This window comes from Solea senegalensis, linkage group LG1 (assembly GCF_019176455.1).
Source record: "Solea senegalensis isolate Sse05_10M linkage group LG1, IFAPA_SoseM_1, whole genome shotgun sequence".
Taxonomy (NCBI): domain Eukaryota; kingdom Metazoa; phylum Chordata; class Actinopteri; order Pleuronectiformes; family Soleidae; genus Solea; species Solea senegalensis.
In genome coordinates this window covers 27468110-27490462 of record NC_058021.1, presented here as the reverse complement: position 1 = coordinate 27490462, position 22353 = coordinate 27468110, and the positions used below count along the sequence as shown (strand labels likewise).

General features: G+C 41.3%; 1 protein-coding gene across 1 annotated transcript in view; it reads left to right on the top strand.

Moving 5' to 3' along the window:
- The window catches only part of LOC122776090 (cadherin-7-like), a 115500-nt gene that overhangs the window by 76585 nt on the left and 16562 nt on the right, over window positions 1–22353 (top strand). The window contains exons 5-9 of the mRNA XM_044036499.1: window positions 4604–4771; window positions 6620–6807; window positions 10229–10482; window positions 11497–11633; window positions 14197–14318. Of these exons, the coding sequence (XP_043892434.1) occupies window positions 4604–4771; window positions 6620–6807; window positions 10229–10482; window positions 11497–11633; window positions 14197–14318 (869 nt within the window). The remainder of the gene's footprint in view (window positions 1–4603; window positions 4772–6619; window positions 6808–10228; window positions 10483–11496; window positions 11634–14196; window positions 14319–22353) is intronic.

The following is a 22353-nucleotide window of genomic DNA, read 5'->3' as shown; positions in this document are numbered from 1 at the left end:
AGAAGTGTCTGCTCCTGGCCAGACGGGAGGAAAAAACATGTTGCTTGTTTTTTTGTCTGTGCTGGAATCAGGATTCATGGCATCATTAACCACAACCAATGTCTCTCAGGCTGCAACACACCAAGCTGATATTAAATAAGTACATCAATTGTGTGAAGCCTATCTATAGTTTAGTGGGAGCAATCATTTGTCTCACTGCTGGCGGCACAAACTTAACATTTTTTTTTTTACCCCTTTACCTTTTAGGAGACATCCTTTGCAGCTGTCATTATAGTCCAACCATTATCGGGCTTCCTCCTCGACTTTTCTTCTGCGGCACTGTTTAAAGACACATCTTTGTTCTCTCCCTGTGGTGTAGTTGTGTGCCATGCAGAGAACAGAAAGGAGGAGGGGAAAAAAACAAAACAAACATGTTTTGTTGTGTTTGTGTAGACATCAGATGAAGGCATTCGAGGCCCGAAAGTAAGGTTTCGGATGCAACACAGTAAACAGGGTTCACAGGTGTCACGGTGGCAGGCACCAGAGCAGTGGTGGTGCTCTTTAATTGGCTCTAAGCTTACATCCTGAAAGGAACAACAGCAAAGTGATGAATGTATGGATGTAGGAAGCATGGAAGGGATAAACAGAGCATATATATACTGTACATATATAGAGAGAGAGAGAGTATTCCACACATCTCTGAATCCAAACTTTTGAAACGCTGTATCATTTAGATTTTTGTCGCCGAGTCTCTAACTCCACCGCCGAGCGAGAACATCCCACTCTTCATTATTTGACGCCGGACAGAAACGGCGCGTCTTGTAGGGCAGCGGCGAAAGATTATTGCTTTATTGACCACTGCTGTCCCGCTGGCATGGACGTCAGATAAAAGCAGTGGACAGCTCACTGTAATTTAGCTAACTGAGCCATTTAGTTAGAGCAGTCATTAACAGTTTTGAGCCAGAGGCGCTGTAATGACATTCATCAAGGGTGGCAGAGAGAGAGAGAGAAAATTAAATGCCATAATGGAATTGTTTATTTTCAGGGTACATTCAGACCGAGCGTCAAAGCAAGGCATCTTCGCTATTTCATCGTGAAGACCTTTGACCCACTTCTCTCGATATGTTTGTTCTTCCTCCTTTGTTGGTGGACTGAGGCTATTTGTTAATTCCACTTGCATGTGTACAGTATGTGTGTGTCTTTCTGAAGCTGTGAGGACACATTTGGCTGAAATCCAACATAATGAGGATATTTTTGGCCAATCCTCTCTTCCTCCAAGAGAGACTTGGGTGTCAGTGTTAGAGATGGAATTAGTTACATTTACATTTATGTCTTTATGGTTGCAGTCAGAATTATGGGGATTAGCATCTACTATACAGTAGCGCCCTCCTATAGTATTGGAGCAGTGAGGCCAATTCCTTTATTTTTGAAAACATTTGGGTTTGACATGAAACGATGAATATGAGACAAAAGATGAACATTTCAGCTTTTACTTCCAGGTATTTACATCTGGATCTGATGCACAACATAGAAGATCCCACCCATTTTTCATTTGAGCAAAGGTATTAGAACAGATAAAGTTAATCTTTGTCCCAGAACTTTTGAGTAAATTGGAATGCTCCTTTTTCATTTTAGTCCATGTTGAATGCCCCAATTTGCCCAATTTGAATCGCTAGCATTACTTTAAAAAGTCAACGTTTCTCCTTTACGATAACTGACCAGACATTAAAGAATTGGCTTATATTTGTTATAGGTTATACTCTAATTCTTTGGAGTTTTGTTTGTCTCTATTTTTCACACAACTTCATTGACACAAGTAGATGCAAATTTCATCTTTGCATTGATTTAGTATGTCAATAAATCTTCACCTAACCCCAGTTTCAGTGTAAACTGTCAGTGAGACACAAAACTGTAAAGCACCGTCGGGTGACGATCGTTTGTGAGATCATCCCACGCCCTCAACGACATGTCGAGGAAAACCCCTCAAAATAATAAACGCATCCTTTGGTACAATCTTGGGAGGAAAATTGAATTCAAAACCACCGAAAACCTTCACGCTGTTGCCATGCAAACGACACAGTCCTCGTCAAGGGCACAGCTAATTGAGAACTCTGCGGCAAATGTAATGAGAAATGACATACAGTGTATTTTCTCCTTTCTCTTGGGAGTGGACCTCAATTACATGTCAAATTTCTGTGTAATTTAAGGGATTATGAGAAATTCTTCAGGTGCACGCTGAAACCAGGAGCACACCCACCCACACACACACACACACACACACACACACAGCACACTTGATCTGTTTCATCAAGCCTTGAATGCGAAAAAAGAAAGAAAATTCATTAGTTTTAGAACTGCGTGGCTTTGTGAGGTTTTTGATGAATAATCTCTTGTGTTGTGTAGGAATTGCCAATTAATGAATGAAACACATTGTGTGGTAAGTCATTATCTGTGAACACAACAGTGATTGCTTTTGAAGGATTAAGTGATTATTTTCTTTGCATTCAGCGGCGCAGTGTGTGTGTGTGTGTGTGTTGTTTTTTTTCTTCTTTTTCCTGGAATGAGCGTGTTTGTAATCAATAGATAAAATTGAGATGAAAATGCCTGCAAACCAAATTGTTGCACAGAACTATCTGTCACACGCGGCAGCTGAAGTACAGATAAATGCCAGTCATTTGGTGTCTCCCGTTGTCACATCTCTGATCCTTTTGCTGATACAGAGCGGCCGTGACAGGGGCACAGAAGGATGAAACCACCCTCAGTGGCTGCGATATCCTCTTGCATGTTGCTTTTTTTCTCTCCCTGACATTTTCTTAGCATTAACCTTATCACATGTCAGACTGCTAAACTCTTCGGAGTGACGGCTCATTCGGAGGGCACAAGTCACGATTCACCGCCGTTGTGTAAATAGACTAGCAGCCGTCGTGGACATCGTCCATTAACCCCAGACACGTTTTCTTGTAATTGCATACAGATTGATGCAAACAGTCGGAAATCATAGTTTTAGACCGCCCCATTTTTGTTACGAGTCACTTTTCGATACTTGAGTGCTACTGTATCGGCTGGCTAGCGAAATTATTCCATGGCGTAAAGTTTGATTCATTGAATTTTGCTCATTTCTGTTCTGGGCTGTTGTAACAGAAACCAACAATGAGCTTAGAGGCATTTAAAACTCTGCGGGGAATGAAAGTTCACGCAATAGGATAACAGATAAGTGTATTTATTCCCTTAGGGGGAAGTATTATTTTGAAATGGCAATATAACCAAATCTAGGCCACGCAGGAGTGAACAAATGACAAAATTCTTGCTTTCACATCTGGAGTCAGATAACTTAATAGAATGTTTTTGCCATGTGGGGGTTTTAAACCGTGATCCCTGGTGTTTAGGCACAATTCGTTACCAGCTGAGCTAATGGGGATTATGTGTGATTGTATTCTGTCCCAGTCCGACCATAAATAATACATTATAAAACGGGAAAAGCAGCGGACAGTGAAAGCCAAAAGTAAACCTCCATGTTATGCTATTTAACCCTTTTATGACCATCATGATAATCAGGCTGCCTGGATTTATTTTGATTATTTTTTCTGCCCCTTTTTCCAAGACAACGATATCTGGCAGTTATGCAACCGTTTAGGAATTAGTGTGACGTGCTGGTGAATCTTCTCTGTGATTGGACAATCGTTCCGTGGAAAGTCGAGGGCCTCCGCAATGACAAGTATAGCTTAGCAAAGCTGCTTTCCAGTATCCAACCATCCATCTTCTACCGCTGTATCCTCCACACGAGTCTCAGCTGGCATGGGGCAAAAGGCGGGGTCACACCCTGGACAGATCGCCAGTCCATCGTTTTTGAATTCTACTAGAACGGTCAAGGAATTGCGGTAATGACAAGTACGCATGCCAAATCCAGAAGGGTTAAAGACACCAAATCTACTTAAAGCTTTAGTTCAAATGTAAGAAAACGTTAACTAAACATCACTACTGTCTCACTCTCTACTGTCATGATCTGCCATGATGTCTGTCATTTTGAAGCGCCATGAGAGTTTTGTATCCTTAGCAGATGTCGGAGTTGTGTCATAATAAACAACAACAATAAAAAAAAAAGGATTATAGGAAATGAATATAACCAAACACAAGGATATCTGTTCAAACTTAAACTCAAGCCTTAACATCCTGTTCAAATTCAATATCGACAGCATGAAACCCCAATAGTAATTACGCCATAGTCCAGAAGAGGGCGCTGTCGTAATTAACTTTTGAACCCGTCAGAAAAACGTCTTGACCTCAAGTTTTGCTGCGAAAATGGACGACTCACTCGACATTAACTGTCCACCTGAGCAGACGATCGCGACATCAAAGCCCGCTGAAAAGCGGCGCGTGGTCGTAATATCCGTTTGAAGAAAGTGACAGCCCGTACAAACACAGACTGTGCAGTCGGTTTCAAAGTCATCATGACATGTTTAATACCCCCATAATGTTATATTTCACATCAGCTTTAAGTGGAACTTGACAGGTAGCGTTGATTCATTTCTGAATCTGAAGGAGATATTTCTGGAAAATAAAAAAAAAAAAAGAAGAAGAAGAAGGTTGTTGAAGCATATTTCCCGTCCTCTTCCTCTCTCCTCAGGTATCATCAGAACAGCTCTACCCAACATGGACCGGGAGACGAGGGACCAGTACGTGCTCGTCATCCAGGCCAAAGACATGGTCGGGCAGATGGGTGGCCTCTCCGGCACCACGTCTGTCACCGTCACGCTCACCGACGTCAATGACAACCCACCTCGCTTCACTCACAGTAAGGACACACCTCTAAATTTCCCTTTAGGGCCAGGTGAGTTAGTCACATACTTCCCCAGAACTACTTAGTAATAACCCTGGTTCATTTGCAGCCATTTTGTTTTTGTTCCAGTTAAATGGGCTTTAAAGATCTGCTCAAATTGAAAACACACTTGAAACAGAGAACAAAATGAGGACATGCTTTGTGCAGTGGTACGAGAAGAAGAAAAAAAAAAAAAAAAGCCTGGCGGTTATTCCACGCTTGAAAAGAAGTCTTTGGAGAATATTCAATTTGCTGTATATTATCTGTAGCAATACTCTTTCTTTCTGTAATGTAAGGTTGAACAAAGTTGAACTCCACAAAAAACATCTTAGAAGCAAAGCACACTCATTAAATCCTCAAAATTAAAGCAGTTATATTAAATATAAATCCCTCGTCATCTATGTAACTTTCCAGGATTTGTATTTTCAGCAAATATATCAGACTTTTTATAAGGACCAAGTATTTTTTTTATTTTTCGCTGTCCTGCAAGATTCTTTACTCTTCATCAGAGCTGGGGGGGGAGGCGGGGTGATGCGAAAGTCTTGGACACCGGGATCAATCAGGTTCCACTTTTTTTTTGTTGTCAGCCTATTTCACAGGCTGCTAATGGGTTCCAGGCCGGGCTTTAGGATTCAAAGGCATGTAGCTCTTCTCATGATAATCCAAAGCGCTCGCAATGGGTTTTCTGCTGATATCCCAACCACTTTCTGGGTGGTGCACTTACCGCCGGACTGCTGTGAAGCTGAGTCAATTTGCCGGCCCCGAGGGGAAAGAAAGGTTCAAGTTTGCTCAACAAGTCATCACTGTCATTTTAACCCGGTGTGGCCACTCTGGGAAGAAGAAAAAAGGGAATTTGGGGTTTTTACTCCTGCTGTTATGTTCACGAGGTCATGGGTCAGAATCGATAGACCATTATGGAGCATCAGAGCTGATACAGTCCAAGTGCTAGAGCTAGTCCTTGGGAAAAAATGAAGGGAAAAGAGGCCAAGGTTAGCTGCTTAAAGGACAGACAGGGTGTGTGTAGGGTGTGTGTGTGTGTGTGCAGGGAGGAAAGCAATTTTTTTGGTCTTTTAAAGAGCTGCTATTCCACGGCAAATTAAAAAGCCATTATAAAGATTACATGGCGGCAAACAACGTCAGGCAGATTAGCATTTAGACAGTGGCTGAGGGAGACAGTGCGAGGAACACAGAAAGGTCTGGTAATGAGCTCCACCATGGTGATTGGGAGATTATGATTATGAATATGATTCCCTTCTTTATTCTTGGAAGAGTACTTTAAATCCAAAAGGGTCAGACAAAAGCACACGGAACACAAAGGAGAGGCTCAGAGTAATAGAATCTTCGAGTGGACATTTCATCCTGTGAAAAGTATACCGCAAGGATCTGACAGTGACTCCTGTAATCCCTTCACTTTCTTCTTTTTTTTTTGATTGGAATGATGGCCCATTACGTTCGGGTAGCATTCGGGGAAGTTTTATAGTTTCCTAAATTCACTTCTTCTTGCTGTAAAAAAGTAACAGAGATGTGAAATCATAAAACGGTCTTTGCTTTTTTTTTCTTACTGGACACTTGGCTTTATTTCTCTCTCCAATTTTCCACTGCCTGTGCTTCAGTGCGACGTGGAAGCAAAGGCTTTATTCTATGTGTGTCACTATAGTACCTGTCCGCCCGCGTTATGCAACGTGAATTCGAGAAAAGCACACAGCCAAATCAAAGCTGAAGGGGTATGGAAAGAAAAGAGAGGTGAGCTGCTTAAAGGGGTTGAGTTGGTGGTGAAATAAGCACATCCATAACAAGCGTCCGCTCCTGTCCGTTCTTTTCCAGAGAGCTATCAATACACGGTGCTGGAGTCGCTGCCGGTGAAATCTGTGGTGGCCAGAATCAAAGCGGCCGATGCAGATATAGGCTCCAACGCCGAGATGGACTACCGGATCATGGACGGGGACGGGCCCGGCATGTTCAACATAACAACCGACGATGACACACAGGAGGGGGTGATTCTACTGCTGAAGGTAGGGACGTGAGATTCAGAAAAATAAACACAACCAAAATACAATGAAGAAAGAAAATGAAAATTCTTGTGCGGGAGACTATATGGGGAATATTTAATAGCACGAGCTGAGACCTTTTGGATCAAGACTTAATGGCCATAAATGCCACTGAAGCCTTTCTTCTGAAAGTCAGTGAGATGTAGGGAAAAAAACGTTTCAGGTCGAGAATAAAGCAACTGTTGGAATACAGATTTCACTGCTATGTATAATCTGTTCATTTTCAACAGGAAAGTTTACTACCTTTTTCTGATTAAAACCAGAATACGTGCTTTTTTTTCCCCATGGGTAACCTTAATTATACCATGAGATTCTGGCCTTGTGCGGGAGTCGTGAAACCTGAAAACGTGGCAGCACAACTCTGGGAATTCGACACTAAACCTCTGCCTTCGTTTCAGATTTGAAATCATTTTAATCTCTGATAGGTTTTATCTTATTGAATCGATATTGCGTCAAAGCAGTAAGCACCAAGACTTTGGTTTTTAATTGGACTCAAATCAGCATGAAGAATCAAGGATTATGCGCAGCCCTATGAAGTTCTGCTGCAGAACTATATTCATATTCTCAATATCATGTTCTATTCCAACATATTTGTAGGAGAAATCATTGAATTTACTGCCTATATAATCTATTTTTATTTGTGTTTATTTAACACCCTCAAAGAGGAATATAATAGGGTATAATTGATGTTTAAATATTAAATCTGTGCAAAGGTCCACAAACCAACAATGTGTTAACAAGTGAGCTATTCCCCATGTACCTAAAACCTAATATACTGTAGCTTATTCTTCTGTGCCGAGAACCTCCTTTGTTGTCCAAAAACTATTAAAAAGACATCAGCGAGCCGCCACACACTTGCGCTCGATGACATTTAGCTTTATTACGTCGACCGTGGGCTCTGGAGTTTCTGAACCGGTCCCACCCACACATCGTCCTGCAGCTGCTGTAAGTGCTGTACACACAGGAGCACCGGAAAATGATCAGTGCACAGCTGGAAAATGGTCCCCAGCAAACGTAGTATTCGTACCGACATTTCTGCAGATGTTTGAGGACGTTCCTGAGCTCCTTGTAAAAGTACGATTAGGTGTTAACTTTTCTCCATCTTCAGTAGAAATGACTGAGCTTGGAGCGAGAAGCCAGAGACAAGATGGTCGACATGTTATCGCTTTCCAATAATGTTTTAATCTTTAACAGCCCCAGGTGTTGGGGTTAGTTGAATTCCACACAAGGAGACATTTAATTGAGGTCAATAATTACTTTTGCACTGGATAATGCACTGGCATAGTTTCTTCTTATTTCCTTCTCAAGCTGAAATAATCTGTGCCTCATGTGAGAGATCCAGTGTGATCCGTAAGCACCCAGGCCGCATACAATGCTTGTTTACTTGACGACATTAGCGTAGCTGTCTCCCCCAGTTTCCCTTTCTCCTCTCCGTCCGTCTCGCCGTGTTTCAAAAACGTCGCCCCGGACTTTTGGATTAAGTGATAATCACTAATGACAAATCAACAGTGACTACCTCCGACACCTTTGATCGCAGTAAACATCCCACGGTCACTCGGAGGTTTACTACCTCGACAGTCAGCTCGAGATTTGTGTCGGCGACCGAAACGGCAGAGAGGCAGTGCTGAGATCACTGGAGTGATTGATGGAAGGGAACAGAGAGACTGTAATGCTTAAGAAACACTCCTCTCACCAAGGGAACGGAGACGCTATAAATAATGTCACTGACATCCGCCTACATAAATAAATAAAACTTGTCAAGTTAAATGTGTAACAAAGCCACTTATTCATTTACACGGGAAATTTGTTGCACAATCTTGCCTCGTTTTCCGCCGGCTTCGCAGTTCGCGGCTCATACGTCACATTTCAGGGTTGTCAAAGGACTTGGGTTTGGGACGGTTCATCGCTGCAGCTCTTTTATGTATAAGAGCAAGGGGGCGTTTTCGTCTGAGGGACCATTTTGAGTCAAAACAATTACAACACTGGAGTGAGAGAGCGTCACTGACAATGAAAGTGTCAAATCAATGCTTTCCTGATGTATGTTATGTTTTGCAACAGAGGGTTCAATAAGCCAGGCGAAATGACAAAATGTTTTACATCCATCTCAAAAGCCTTTTTCTTCAAAATCAATATAATTGCTTTCATAACGCAAACTCGACACAACCATTCAGTCTGACTACGTTTTGTATCATAATTGGGGATTTTTTTTAGAGGCTAAATATTTGGGATCAATGGCAAAATCCCAATATACCCATTGTCAGCGGTGGAAAGAGTACTGCAATAGTCTACTCAAGTAAAAGTAGCACCACTTTGATAAAGTTTTACTTAAGTACAAGTAAAAATACTGGTCTAAAAATGGCAAAAAGTAGCTTAGTTCAGAGTGAAAGTTACTTAGTTACTCTTTTAACAATGTTCTTTCTTGTATTGCGCAAAAAGGACAAGGGGACACAAATCAAATATGAACTGTTTTTAATTAAAGACAAGCCTTTCCAAATTAAAGGACAGAACAAAATGTCAAAATCTTTTACTTTCTCACTTACTCCGGCTCATTTATTTTCCAAAAATGCTCTCTCTAAGTATGTGAATACAGGATAAAAAATAAAAAAAACATTCACAAAAATACAAAAAAATACAGGCAAAATACAACATTAAAATAAAAATCTTTACTGAGGTTAATGGCTTTGACTGCTTTTTTATACTCAGGGACCTTAATTAATTAGAAAAGGACAATTCACGTGTCCTTTTCATTCACCTGTCCTCATCATTCACTGCCAAAGTTTCCGGTGCGTGAACCTTTTTTTAACAATACTTCCCCAAAAGAAACATACTTAAGTAAAAGTACAATTACAAATTTAAAAAATAACTTTAAAAAGTACAAGTATACTGAAAACTTACTCAATTACAGTAACGCACTTAAATATAATTCATTACTTTCCACCTTTGCACATTGTCCATACCAATTTGCTCTTCGACTTTGTTTTGCACTTTCACACAATTGGAGCAATCTCAATTGGATATTTATTCAAAATCGTTCAGCCCTAGTCTTGACAACAGGACGTTGAGCTAAAACATGTAGCATCTGCTTTTGTGACGATGAAACACCTTCTTGAATGGGACGTACCATTTGGTAGGGCTAGATTTGAACCACTACCCTTTGTGAGTCATTTCCAAGGGGCAAGGGTAAGAGGTTGGGATATAAATGAGAAATGGAATCAGGCCGATACGTTCACATTTTATGGCAGACTTAACTATTCCCATGCATACACATGTTGCACAGTTGTTCACCTTTGAACCCACTTCACAGCTCGCAGCTCTTTCATGTTGATAGGGGAAAAAAAAGCAAGAGATTTCTTACACATGTTGTGCTTTCTGTTTCTCCTTACAGCCTCTGGACTTTGAAACAAAGAGCAGCTTTTCTTTGAGAATCGAGGCCACAAACAGGAATATTGACTCCAACTTCTTGAGCTTGGGCCCATTTAGCGACACGACATCAGTCAAAGTGACCGTGGAGGACGTGAACGAGCCGCCCATGTTCTCCTCGCCACTTAGCAAGATGGTTGTTTCGGAGGACGCCAGAGTGGGCACCTCAATTGGGAGAGTATCTGCCCACGATCCAGACACGTCCAACAGTGCCATCAGGTACAAGCCATTTGCTCCCATGCTATTTCACAGTGCCACAAACTCAAACTCTTATCAGCACTCTAAGCCACTTTGATGAGGCCCTTTTTTCTACCGATGTTTTCCGTGGCATAAATATACCGCGAGAATCCCAAAGGATCCCAGTGAAACAACAGTAAAGACGACTAATTAGTTAATCCATTCAACGACATTCCACATAATCTAGGCTCACAAAGAAGCTGCAGACCCTCCAAAGTCCCCATGTGGCTGTCACAAAGACAGTGCCAGATGGCGAGCGGGCCAAGGAGTGCAGCATTTGCGAAAGTGAAATGCCATCTAAAACAAGAGAAGGGCATTCCTGCAGGAGGGTCAGGGCGCAACACTTGTGCCGTGGCATTTATTACTCAAAACAAGCACCCGCGTTGCCAATCTGTGCAGTGTCACTCTCAAGATCCCTGCCTCTTTTGCATTAATTGAATGCATATTGTATGGCATTCATGCATGGTCTGTTAGGATTGTTAGTCATTCTAATCAGAAAATCAAATTACTGCACCATTGTAGCTATAAATTGCCTCTTTTTTTTTTTTTTGCTCCTGTGACTGTTATCAGCCTCTGCAATATATGGCGCGACATCTGTAGAAATTAAAATTATTGTGGAACTAATGCGGCCACAAGAGTCAAATTACATTGCAATAATACCCTTTGGATGTAGGCTAATTGAAGTTGTAATTTTCTGTGGAAATATGAATTGCTGTGTATTGCGAGGGTTTGATCGGTGTTTTGTGCTGAGGGACGAGGACACGGCCGTCCGAATTTAATGGGGTTCTGTTTCGCGCCGTGGTGTAAAGTTCCGTGTTCCCTTTGCGTTTGTGAGCTTTGATCTTCAATATCGACACTTTTTGTATATAAACGAAAATAAACAAAAGACATCTTAAATATAGTCATTGAGAATTGATTAGAGTTTATATATAAGCTCAGATCAATATCGCTCTGTCCATGAAGCAATCTTCAAACTTATGGTGATTGTGTGTTCAGGTACTCCATCGATAGGAACACAGACCTGGAGCGCTTCTTCAACGTGGACGCTCTGAGTGGGATCATCAGCACAGCCAAGCCTCTGGACCGAGAGGCCAACTCGGTCCATAATCTCACCATCTTTGCCATCGAGAGCCGTGAGTTCCTTTGGTTTTTTTTTCCCCTCTTTTAACCTTGAACTCTACAACAAGTGTTTGCTAAAATCCTAAAAACCTAATTTAATACCTCAATATATGGCTACACGGGCTTATACAGTATGATAAAATGAACTAGATCATGGGAAAAAAAGCATTTTTTTAAGGTCTTTGTCACCACCAGTTATTCAGGTTTAAAGATATTCAAGGTTACTTTCATAAAGTCTTTAATATAGCCTTTCAAAACAATTTAGCTCGGAAATTTAAGAGGGTGAAAATGATTTGACTGCAAAACTGATGACATCTTCAAAGGAAAATTTCCTTCAACTGAAAACACCTTAAAAAGGAGAGGACTACTTTTGTCAGTCCTCGTCTGGAAATCAAAGACCATACTTTTTACAAAATTACTAAGACGTTGTGTCAATTTAGCACCTGGTCAAGTAGCTTTTTATCTCACCACTTGGAAAATACAGGGGTTAAATATAAGAAACCTTGGATCATTTCTGTGCTTTCATCCCTTATCCGTCCTTTTTTTATACACGGTAGTCCTCTTTGCTATGGATAACACAATAGTTGGGGCTGTGTGGTGCTGTCGGGGAATGTTAATTCACACGCAGGACGGTCATTTTGACCTCCATGTCTCCCTGAGCCACGGGGATGAGTTGCTGACTAAGGGTGGGTGATCTCAGCCACGGGTGAACTATGTTAATGTGATGTGAAGAAGTGCTGCATGCCTTTTTTTTTTTTCATTCCCTTTTCATCTCTCGATATCTCCAAGGACACGAGTGTCTTTTTTTTTTTTTTTTTTTACATTTGTCGCTGCATTCCAACAAATCCGCCACCGTCACGCAAACACAATCAACAACAGCCATCCACACACAATCCAGGCAGCTGCGTCACGTCAGCGCGAGTTAAAAAGACAACCAGCCTGTCATTCTGGCAGTGTCTCTGCTTTCACGTCTGTGTGAAAGGGAGTATTCTTCTTCTTCTTCTTCTCTTTTTTTTCCCACTACCTTTTTTATCACTCCGAGCTTCAAAGACCTGTTTTTATTTACATCTAAGGCACAAAGACACACTAGTCGGTTGATTCCCGAGTGTGCGCTCTCGCCTGATATAGCAACAAAGCGAAAAAAGGAGGATATAATAATAGCCACATGAAATGTCACAACAGTCCCTCATGCATGAAGTACTGGCTTGTGACAAAGAGTGACACTCAGGCACTGTTTTCAGCTGGGAACATCTTTGAGTTCATGGACAGCAGCATCCACTGCCCCGCGTGCCTTATGACAGTATTTATAGTAAATGGGTTTCTTTGTAACTGAAGAGGGTGTGGTGACTCTTTGGTTGAGGGATGTTGTGCATTTGAGCTGCAGTCACTCACATTTCATCCTCTCTGCCCAGACTATGCCAGCGACGACGAGCATCTCGCCCCTGGCTCCGCACGTCCTTTTTATCACCATCAAATCAGCGGGGGCCGAATGCGAGTCACCGCGTCATCTCTTGCCGGCTTGGCGGCCACGCCAGTCTAAGTCATCCTCTTGCACTCAGGCTCAGCCGTTTGGGCATCAGTGCGTGTCAGGGAGAGACAGAGGCGTGAAGCCCACTGATCGCACACGCAAGCCTTACCCCCCGACAACATGCCCACATCCAGTGTAATCACTCTGGTGTTGCCACAGCAAAGAGAACACCAGCTGTTAGAGGCACATTTCATTACGGCAGCAATTCCCCTTTTTTGCAAGTGATTAAAAAACACGAGAAAGATTAATATTCAATCATTTGGCATCAACTTGCAAATGAAAGCGACAGTGACGTCGCTCATGACAATCAGGATTCTGCTTTTTGAAGCCTTGAGATTGGTGCCATGTTGAGGTCAGGCACCAATTAGATGACACCACCTGTCAATCAAACAGGTGGTTTTGCCAGTAGTTGGACCATAATTTACAAAATCAATGTCATGTGCTGTTGAAGAAGACCTGAAACTAATGATAGAGACCGTTAACGTGTTGGGTAAATGTTTATTCACGCTATGAATTCAATGAGAAGTTGGCTTTTTTTATCTTAGATTTTGATTCACAACCAGCAGTGTCGCCCCCTTGTGGATTCTCAGTATATTCAGCATCTTCTTACTTCTGCGATGTCCTCGCACAGCATTATGTCCATTTTATTATTTATTTATGGTTACTGCTTGTGTCAGTCATCTGAAAGTAGGCTCTTTCAAGCAATGCTATCAAGACTAAGGGTGTGTTTGTGCGTATACAACAGCAGAGCAGGGGCGGGCGGGGACAAGAAGCATTTATCCCCATCAAACTACTGGAGGACTGGGTTTTTTTGAGCAGTAGATTTTACCTTGCGAATTTTGAATGAATTTTGAATGAATTTTGAATGAATTTTGCCGTTTCCTCTGTTTTGACATAAAAGGAATAATTTCCTGTGCTGTTTTGTCTCCAGGCTAACACGAGATTTAAATTAGTGTGGAGCATTTTGCTTAATATCTAAAAGTTATAAGCAGCAAAAAAAATAAATAAAAAAGTAGCCGTGACACTAACACTAACTTTCTCTTTTTCAGAGGATCCAACCCAAATCGGAAAAGGCGTCACTCTCATCACAGTCACGGACATAAATGACAACGCCCCGGTTTTCGCCATAGACTATGAAACTCTCCTCTGCGAAAACGCCAGGCCAGGACAGGTAAGACCCAGGATGTCTCCACAGTTGATTATGCTTCGTTTTCAACCCCCGCACACACTCGCTTGAAGTTTGACTTGCAGTGACAACCCACTGACTCTCAAAGCCTTTCTTAAGTCTTTCTTGTTCCACAAAACAAGTCTACTGTGAACACACTCCTTCTCAGCGGCGTTGAGGTCATTTCAGGGGAATCGGCATCATTTGTATGAGACACGTCCTCGAGATTTACTAGCAGGTATTGTAGGCGTTATTGTTCATTAGAGATGTTACTCTCATCCCATACTGTCAGAGCCAACTAAATTAATGACAGTGCTCGACTCCGCCTGTGGACCGAATCCGCAGTAATATCACAGTGTAATGTGATACGTCTCACGCTGGGATGGAGGGGTGTTCTTGCCTCGCTTTGACTCTCTGTGCGGAAGCTCCTCGTAATTAGTCGATCACCAGTGAGGGCAGAGGGGGTGGAGAATGCCTCACAATACCAGGGAAAAAGAGAAAACCCGGGAGGTTTGAGGGTTTTGAGGTTTGGTCCAGGAAAAGAAGCCGTAGCCATGCATCTCATATTCCCTGTGTTTAGCATTTGGCCTCATTGTTGCTAAATGACTGGTGTGTCTGTGCCGGTGATTTGTCTGCTCTTGGCATTTGGAAAATACAATCAGAGGCGGGGGTAAAGGAGGCGTGCAGACCTGAATACGTACAATTGATCAGAATGATGCATTGTTTTGGAAATGGCTATTAGGCCCCTTTTAAATATGTTATTCGCATTCATATTTTGCAGTCTGTCACGGTGCTCGCGGTACTGTGAACAAAAATAGCAAATGATTTCATTTGTGAGGAAAAAAACGAGAGACGATGTTTCATGTCTGCATTTGTTGTTTTTGTGTGGGTTTTGATTTGTGCTCATACTCTTGCTTGACCACAATGTGTGTGTTTGTTTGTTTGTTTGTTTTGTTTTTTTTTATATGAGGTTACTGTGGCTTGTGGGTATTCTTGAAAGCCAAGCGTGGTTTGCTCGCTGTTCATGTTTATCTCACATTTGTGCACTTTAAATCACACAAAAAAATAATGCAAAGCGAGCTTCAGTTTGTACAACTTTCGAAGATATTGCTAAATTTAGATTTAATTCAGTATGTTTTAGCCTCAGGGCAGAGGATGTGGAGTAAGCGGCGCCTCTATATTAGCAGTTATTGAAGAATGCAGCTTTCCACAGCTGAATGCCTGTTTCGGTTAATGATCCTGCCACTAATCTTCATATGGCTCTTGCTCAGTGATTCCAAATTTAGAGTAACACAAACTATCTATAGATACCTGTCAATACACAAAAGAAACTTTCATATTCAGCACATAGTTTAGATAGTTATATCACGGCACTTATGGCACTGAGACTAAGACAATAGGGAAACTAAGTAAAACTAAGCCCTCGGGACATAGCAACAGCCACGGTCCATGACGGCATCATCAGCAGGAAAAGGCTCGAGCAAATGTGTAATTACTCAGCAGAAGCGGACAGATTGCCTACTCTATGTGCCACCCCAGGTGTAGCTACGAGCCACTCGAGCTGTAAAGCATGGAGCTGCCGGTGACGGAGGCCCGTGTCCTCGTCCAGCCGGCGAGCTAACGGCGAGCTGCATTTGAATTCCGTCCGGATAGTCTTCAAGTGGTGCAGTCGTAAATTGCCTGCTTTAGCCCAGAGCTAGTTTTACTACCGATGCAAACTGTAAAGACGCTTCCGGTGTACACCGACACAGCTGTGTGGGAACTATACCCTGAAGTGAAATGCCCAAGAAAAAATACACGATACACGATGCAAAAAGAGGCATTTAAAGCATTTTGCTTTGGCTTATTGACTTAAATTATATACAATGTTAACATTTATATGTACCAATCCAGCATTCCATAATGTCCCTTAGAGAAGTGGTTCTCATTGTCACCAATGGTAAAATACAGTGATGTAAACAGGCCGAGCAAAGTCAGCTATATGGACTTTATTTGATTGATCATCCTTTTCCTCACATAAACTTAAGATACTTGATTATTATTTTTGTTTTGTTATTTGTTTCATTTTTCACACCCTCTGGTCAGAATTCCCCAGCTCCACTCCCATCACATACCCCGGTATATACAGCAGAACTGTATTTCTGATTTTGAAGTACCACTAGAGGAAGCTTACGTACCCCTGGTGGTACACCACAAGGGGGCGACATTGCTGGTTGTCTGCGTTGATTAAAATCTAGGATAAAAAAGCCAACTTCTCACTGGATTTATAACGTCAGTAAACATTTTCCCTAATAGTTAATGGTCTAAAACTGTGGTGCGATTCTCAGCGTATTCTTACTTCTGAGATGTCCTCACACAGCATATGTCCATTTTATTATTGAAGTGATAGATGTGGTCACTTCTGAACTGTATTTCTGACCACTGGTGATACACGTACCACAGTTTGAGACCATTAACTATTTGGGAAAATGTTTATTGATGTTATAAATCAAGTGAGAAGTTGGCTTTTTTATCATAGATTGTAATTCAACCAGCACTGTCGCCCCCTTGTGGATTCGCAGCATATTCAGCATTATTCTTACTTCTGAGATGTCCTCACACATATATGTCCATTTTATTATTGATGTGATATATTTGGCAACTTGTAAACTGTATTTCTGATTTCTGAGGAAGCTCACATACCCATTGGTGGTACATGGACCACAGCTTGAGAACCGTGGCCATAGGGCATTTCGCTGATAAACAAGCTCTGGTCTTAAAGTGTGAACTTAGCACTGTGCACTTTAACTGCTCTTGTCACCGACACTCTTTTATGAAATCACGCTATGCTTTAACGGTGCTTTTCTTATGGTTTATGTACATTGAGCGATGTCTTGTCTTTATGTTTTTTATATTGGCAATAAAGGTTTCCTTCCTTAGTCACATGGGAATGAAACATCACAAGCTGCATGCAAATGTACCATGTGCAACGTTTTAACGAACGTATTACATTTGAAATTGACTTTGTTTTATTTACATGTGATTTTCTACATTTAGACAAACACATTTTATTTTATCGTTAAAATTACTGACTAATAATCTGTATTTTTAGACATATATTCCCTGACAATTTATTGTTTTATGTACACTTGCATATATGATATTGCTTCATCCATATGTGACGGCAAACACGCCTCTGACTATGTGATAATACTGTGAAGCCACCGTGTGAATTCACATTGACGTGATTATGCGACTCTAGAGGAGGAGGTTATTATTTTCATTCTCGCAGCATTTCTCAATAATTCCAATAACAGCCCCTGTTCAAATACGTTCTCCTGTTTTGGCAACGACGAAGTGAAACAGTGAAAAGATAGCGAGCAGGTGAAAAATAAAAAAATCTGGATGAAATTCATCGAAAACACACACACACACACACACTGAGCAATGAGAAAGTGAGAGGTTGACATTTGAATGTGAAAGCTCTGTATGAATTACAACTAGGTGTTGGCTGTCTGTTTGCAGATCTGTCAGATATTGGCTCCACCACCTCACTGACTCTTAATTAATTAAAATACTCTGTTTACTGTATGTCAGAGGCACTGGACAGTTGGAGTTTTTGTGGGTTTTTTTTCTTAAAACGTAGGCCGCCCACTGGCTGTCACGCCCATTGGCTTACTCACAGCTGTGACAGAGATGTAATAATATTGGCCAGTTGGGACCAGAGTTGACTCGGTGGCTCTGTAGCACAGATTAACGGGGAGCGAAGCGATGAAATAACCTGCCATTTTTCAGGCCTAATTGAGGCCGTCTCGTGGTACTGGCGCTCTCCGGAGATGCCACTTGTTACGGATCATCGGTGCGTCTGTCTTCTGCCATAATGTTAACAGATATTATGATGGGTGTTTGGGGCAGGGGCAGTGGGAATAGTGTGCGAGTGTGTGCGTGTGTGTGTGATAGAGAGAGAGTGGGTGGGTGGGTGGGGGTCATGTTGTACAATCACTTCCGTGTAACCATTACATACATGAGTGGACTTGGCATTCTGCTGCCCCCCATCTGCTCTCCTGCTCCTCCCTGCAATCCTGCAGTGTAGACCACAGACCAGTGCTTCTCAGAGTGGGGTCCAGGGACCTGTAACATGGCGTGGAGTGAGTTAAAAAAAAGTACAATTATTCAGACTTTTGGACTGAGTTAAAAAAAAGTGTCATTTTTGTGCAGCACATCTGACTAGAGATTTACACTAAAATGTCAATGAATGTTCTTATCCTCACATAAGACTAAAGAATAGTTTATACTTCCGTTGTTTCTCATGTGGTAATATTTCATCACTTTATTAATTATTGCTGTTTTTCTGAGTCATTTTTTTTCATGGTTGGTTTTTCGGAGTAATTTTTTTGTGCTAGTTTAGAGCACATTTGAAACAATAAATGCAATAAACAAAAGATTTCTAACAACATGGACGGCTTGTTTAGTTTAATCAAGTTTTACTTTGATCTGGGTTTAAGACACTGAGAGATAGTCCTGTCCTTAAGTCACATAGATGTATTACCATTAGTTTGTCGACTTTGCACCTGAGGACTTTGCAGTTGTTCAGAAGGTTATATTGGTCCATATCAACACAGACACTTTTATTTTGAAATTCTACTAAACCACTGCTGCTCAACAGTTTTTTTTACTTAACCTGCCCCCTACTGGCCAGACTAGATACTCATTCTTAACAGTTTTAATGGTATAGTGACATTTTATAATTAGATTATTTACTAAATAATATAATAAAGGACACTTTTTGACAGTATGAAGGCAGTTGACGGCATACTATATAATTATATATTTGACACTAAGTCAGTTTTTTGAAAACACTCGTTTGCTGTGGAGCAGTGACATGACATTAGCAGCAGCTAACCTGCTACTGGCCAGACTAGATAGTCATTCTGAACAGTTTTAATGATCTATTGACAATTTTGGTTGAGGACATTCTCTGACATTTTGGACAGTTCTTTGAGGACATAAAAATTATTATTTTAACGTTTTTGATGACATACTATAGTAGGAAAGTTCATATTTGATTGTGCGTTTGCTGCGGAGCAGTGACGTCACGTTAGCATTAGCAGGTGTACTCTGAACACCTGTGGTCAGATGTGAACAGCAGGTGTGAGAAGAGCGTCAACAGAGAATCTAAGAAATGTGTGGGTCATTTTTAAGCAGCAGTTACCACACGTTTGTCCACATGTTTGTTCCCGCTGCTCCTCCTCCTCTTCCCGTTTTACAGACTCTCTGCGTAGAAGAAGCTCCGCCTCTGACAAAGGAAGTGGAACATTCCAAATAGATCGACTCAGAGGGGTGGAGTGGAATGTACCAAGTCATGGAAAGTACACAAAGGCTTTTAAATCAGTGTGTCTTTGTGCAGGAGCAGCTCCACCTGTAATTAATCAACGTTCATGTGCTAAAACAGATGTTGAACTTAAAAATGTTGTGTTTTGTGTAAGAGGTGAACCACCGACTCCAAAGCTTTAAAGCAGTGTTCTTACCCACTGATATGTGCTTGTATATTTGTACCAGTTTTCTTTGAACGTTTGACTGTTAACATTGAGTCTTAAACTAAAAGTTACAGTTTGAACTCACAATCCCTGACATACGAGTCCTGCACTGATGGACTGCACTATTTGTAATGATACCTTTGTGAGAAAGCTGAGCCGTCTTATTTCTGCTATTTGCTCCCAACAACGTATTCCTCCACCATAACACGGCAACCTGGACCAGCCAGAACACACAGACATTTTCAATGTTGCAAGTATCTCATCTCCCATGTCTACTGTGAATACATTACTGTAAATTGGCCTTAAAACACAGAGAAAAGAAGATATTTCATATGTACAGTAACAGAAATACACTTTTTTTTCTCCAATTGCTTCAGAGTGGAAGTAATCTTGTGATGGTTGTCTGCACATCCATGGGTGCACTGCAAACAGCTAGTTTGACATGACTTTATGTTATTCCAATTTGGCAACAGAAGTGACAGTATCACTGCTCCTGCATTCCACAAAAAAAAATATTAAGGGGACTGTTGTTCCACAACTTTAGTTTCAGCATAAACACAAAGACAAAAAATATAATTATAGGATGTCCCTCCATCTGTTTTATACTACTTCATCTACATCTTTATCGGGGTTGCAGGGAGGAGCTGGAGCCAATCCCAGGTGACATAGGTTGAAAAGTGGGGTTACACACTGGACCGGCTGCCAGTCTATCACAGGCCCTAATTACACATTATATTACAGTACATGTCATTTAGCAGACGCTTTTATCCAAAGCAACTTACAATAAGTGCATTTAAACACACTGTTTTCACAATGCACCATATCACTGGGACATACTCGTGTACCTAGATCATTGATGTACAAATCACTCCGTCCATTTCTGTGTCCATAAAAAAAAAAAAACCTATAGACACACTGATACAAACCTCAATAAAATTTAAATTGCAGCAGCAGTGCTGGGCTGATTGAAATTCCCCAGTTGTGTGCTATAATGTGCTTCCCCCAATCAAAACTATTATTTTTCTTCTTCTTCTTGCCGACTGCCCAAAGTGTCACACCTGCCAAAGAAATCGGAGAGAAGTCCTCACACCTCCAGCATGAATAAACATCCCCAAACCTGCTTGGAAATCAGAATCAAACACTTCTATAACTGCAGAAGTTGCCTGAGTACCACCATGTTTTCCCACCAGCATCAATGTTACCCAGCGATACTTGCCAGTACATCTACACCTCCAACAAGGTGATAGATAATTTAGCGCATTTTTATATGCATCTTCCTGAACAGAAATACCTCATGCCACTTCTTATCTACTTTGTGTCACATCAATTACACAAACAACAAAAAATACCATCACCTCAACGCCAGATTTTATTAGACGTGTTTATCACAGTGGGAGATGTAAACAGATACGTCAAAGGGCAAGAGACGCAGAAGACATCAGTATGTGGCAGCGCCCTGTCGGCTCTGGTAACGATGGAACACCGGGCACATTTAATCTCACCGTGAGATCACTTGAGCCCGCAATCATGAATCTCAGCAAATGATGCAAGTGATTGATTGGAAATGAGAGCAACAACCTGGAAAAGGCACGCACTTATTGCCAAAATCTATATATAGTGTATATAAACACATATTTACATGTGATGGAAGGAAGAAAGGAGGGGCGTGTCAGCAGCTGCCGTTGGCGTATGACGTTATGGGTGTCGCACGTAAGCCACCAGTTGAAGGCACGATGCAGCGGCGGAGAGTAAGGAGGTGTGAAAACTGCAGGCCCCGCATCACAACCCCTGGTGACAGCTGTCATATCACCATGGCAACAAGTGCCACCTCTGATGCACTGCTTATTTATACTCTTAGTCCAACTTCCCAGCGTTTTAGCTTGATCTTATTGTATGACTCATTTCCCCTGTCGAGATTGAAGTGGCTTTAAATAAAGGGCTCTGTCATGTTTCACAAATCCCAAATGTAACTACACCTGTGAAAAAAATGTAACTGCTAGACTACGCTCCCAATTTCATAATATAGTATTTTTTTAAGTTATGTTGTTGACGAAGAACTTTTGTCAGATAATCACATTTTCTTGTGAAAAAATTAAAAAGGAAAAAATAATGTATGTATGCCCCACCCACTCATTCAAATGCCAACAGCAGCAACAGACAGGAAGTTATCCAAAGATAAGCCACAAGGTGACATCACTGTGAGCAATTTCTGTGTACATTTTTTTCTCTCAATGTAACTATTAATAAAATATATGCACTCAGAAATCTTCAATTATTGGATAGCCATATGTGTCCTGGAGGACCGCATAATAACAGGACAACGCATAACATGGACTGTGTGCCTGAAGTTGAAATTGTTGTAAATGTTAAGGACAATCCAAATATACAAGTTGGCAAAATGTGAAAAGTCCAGCTTTTATTACTTTAATGTAGACTAAATATTTAAATAAAGTGATGTTGTAAACATCAAACATGCTTTTCATAATTTAGTGTTAAATGATTTAGTAATACCACCGTCATCATCA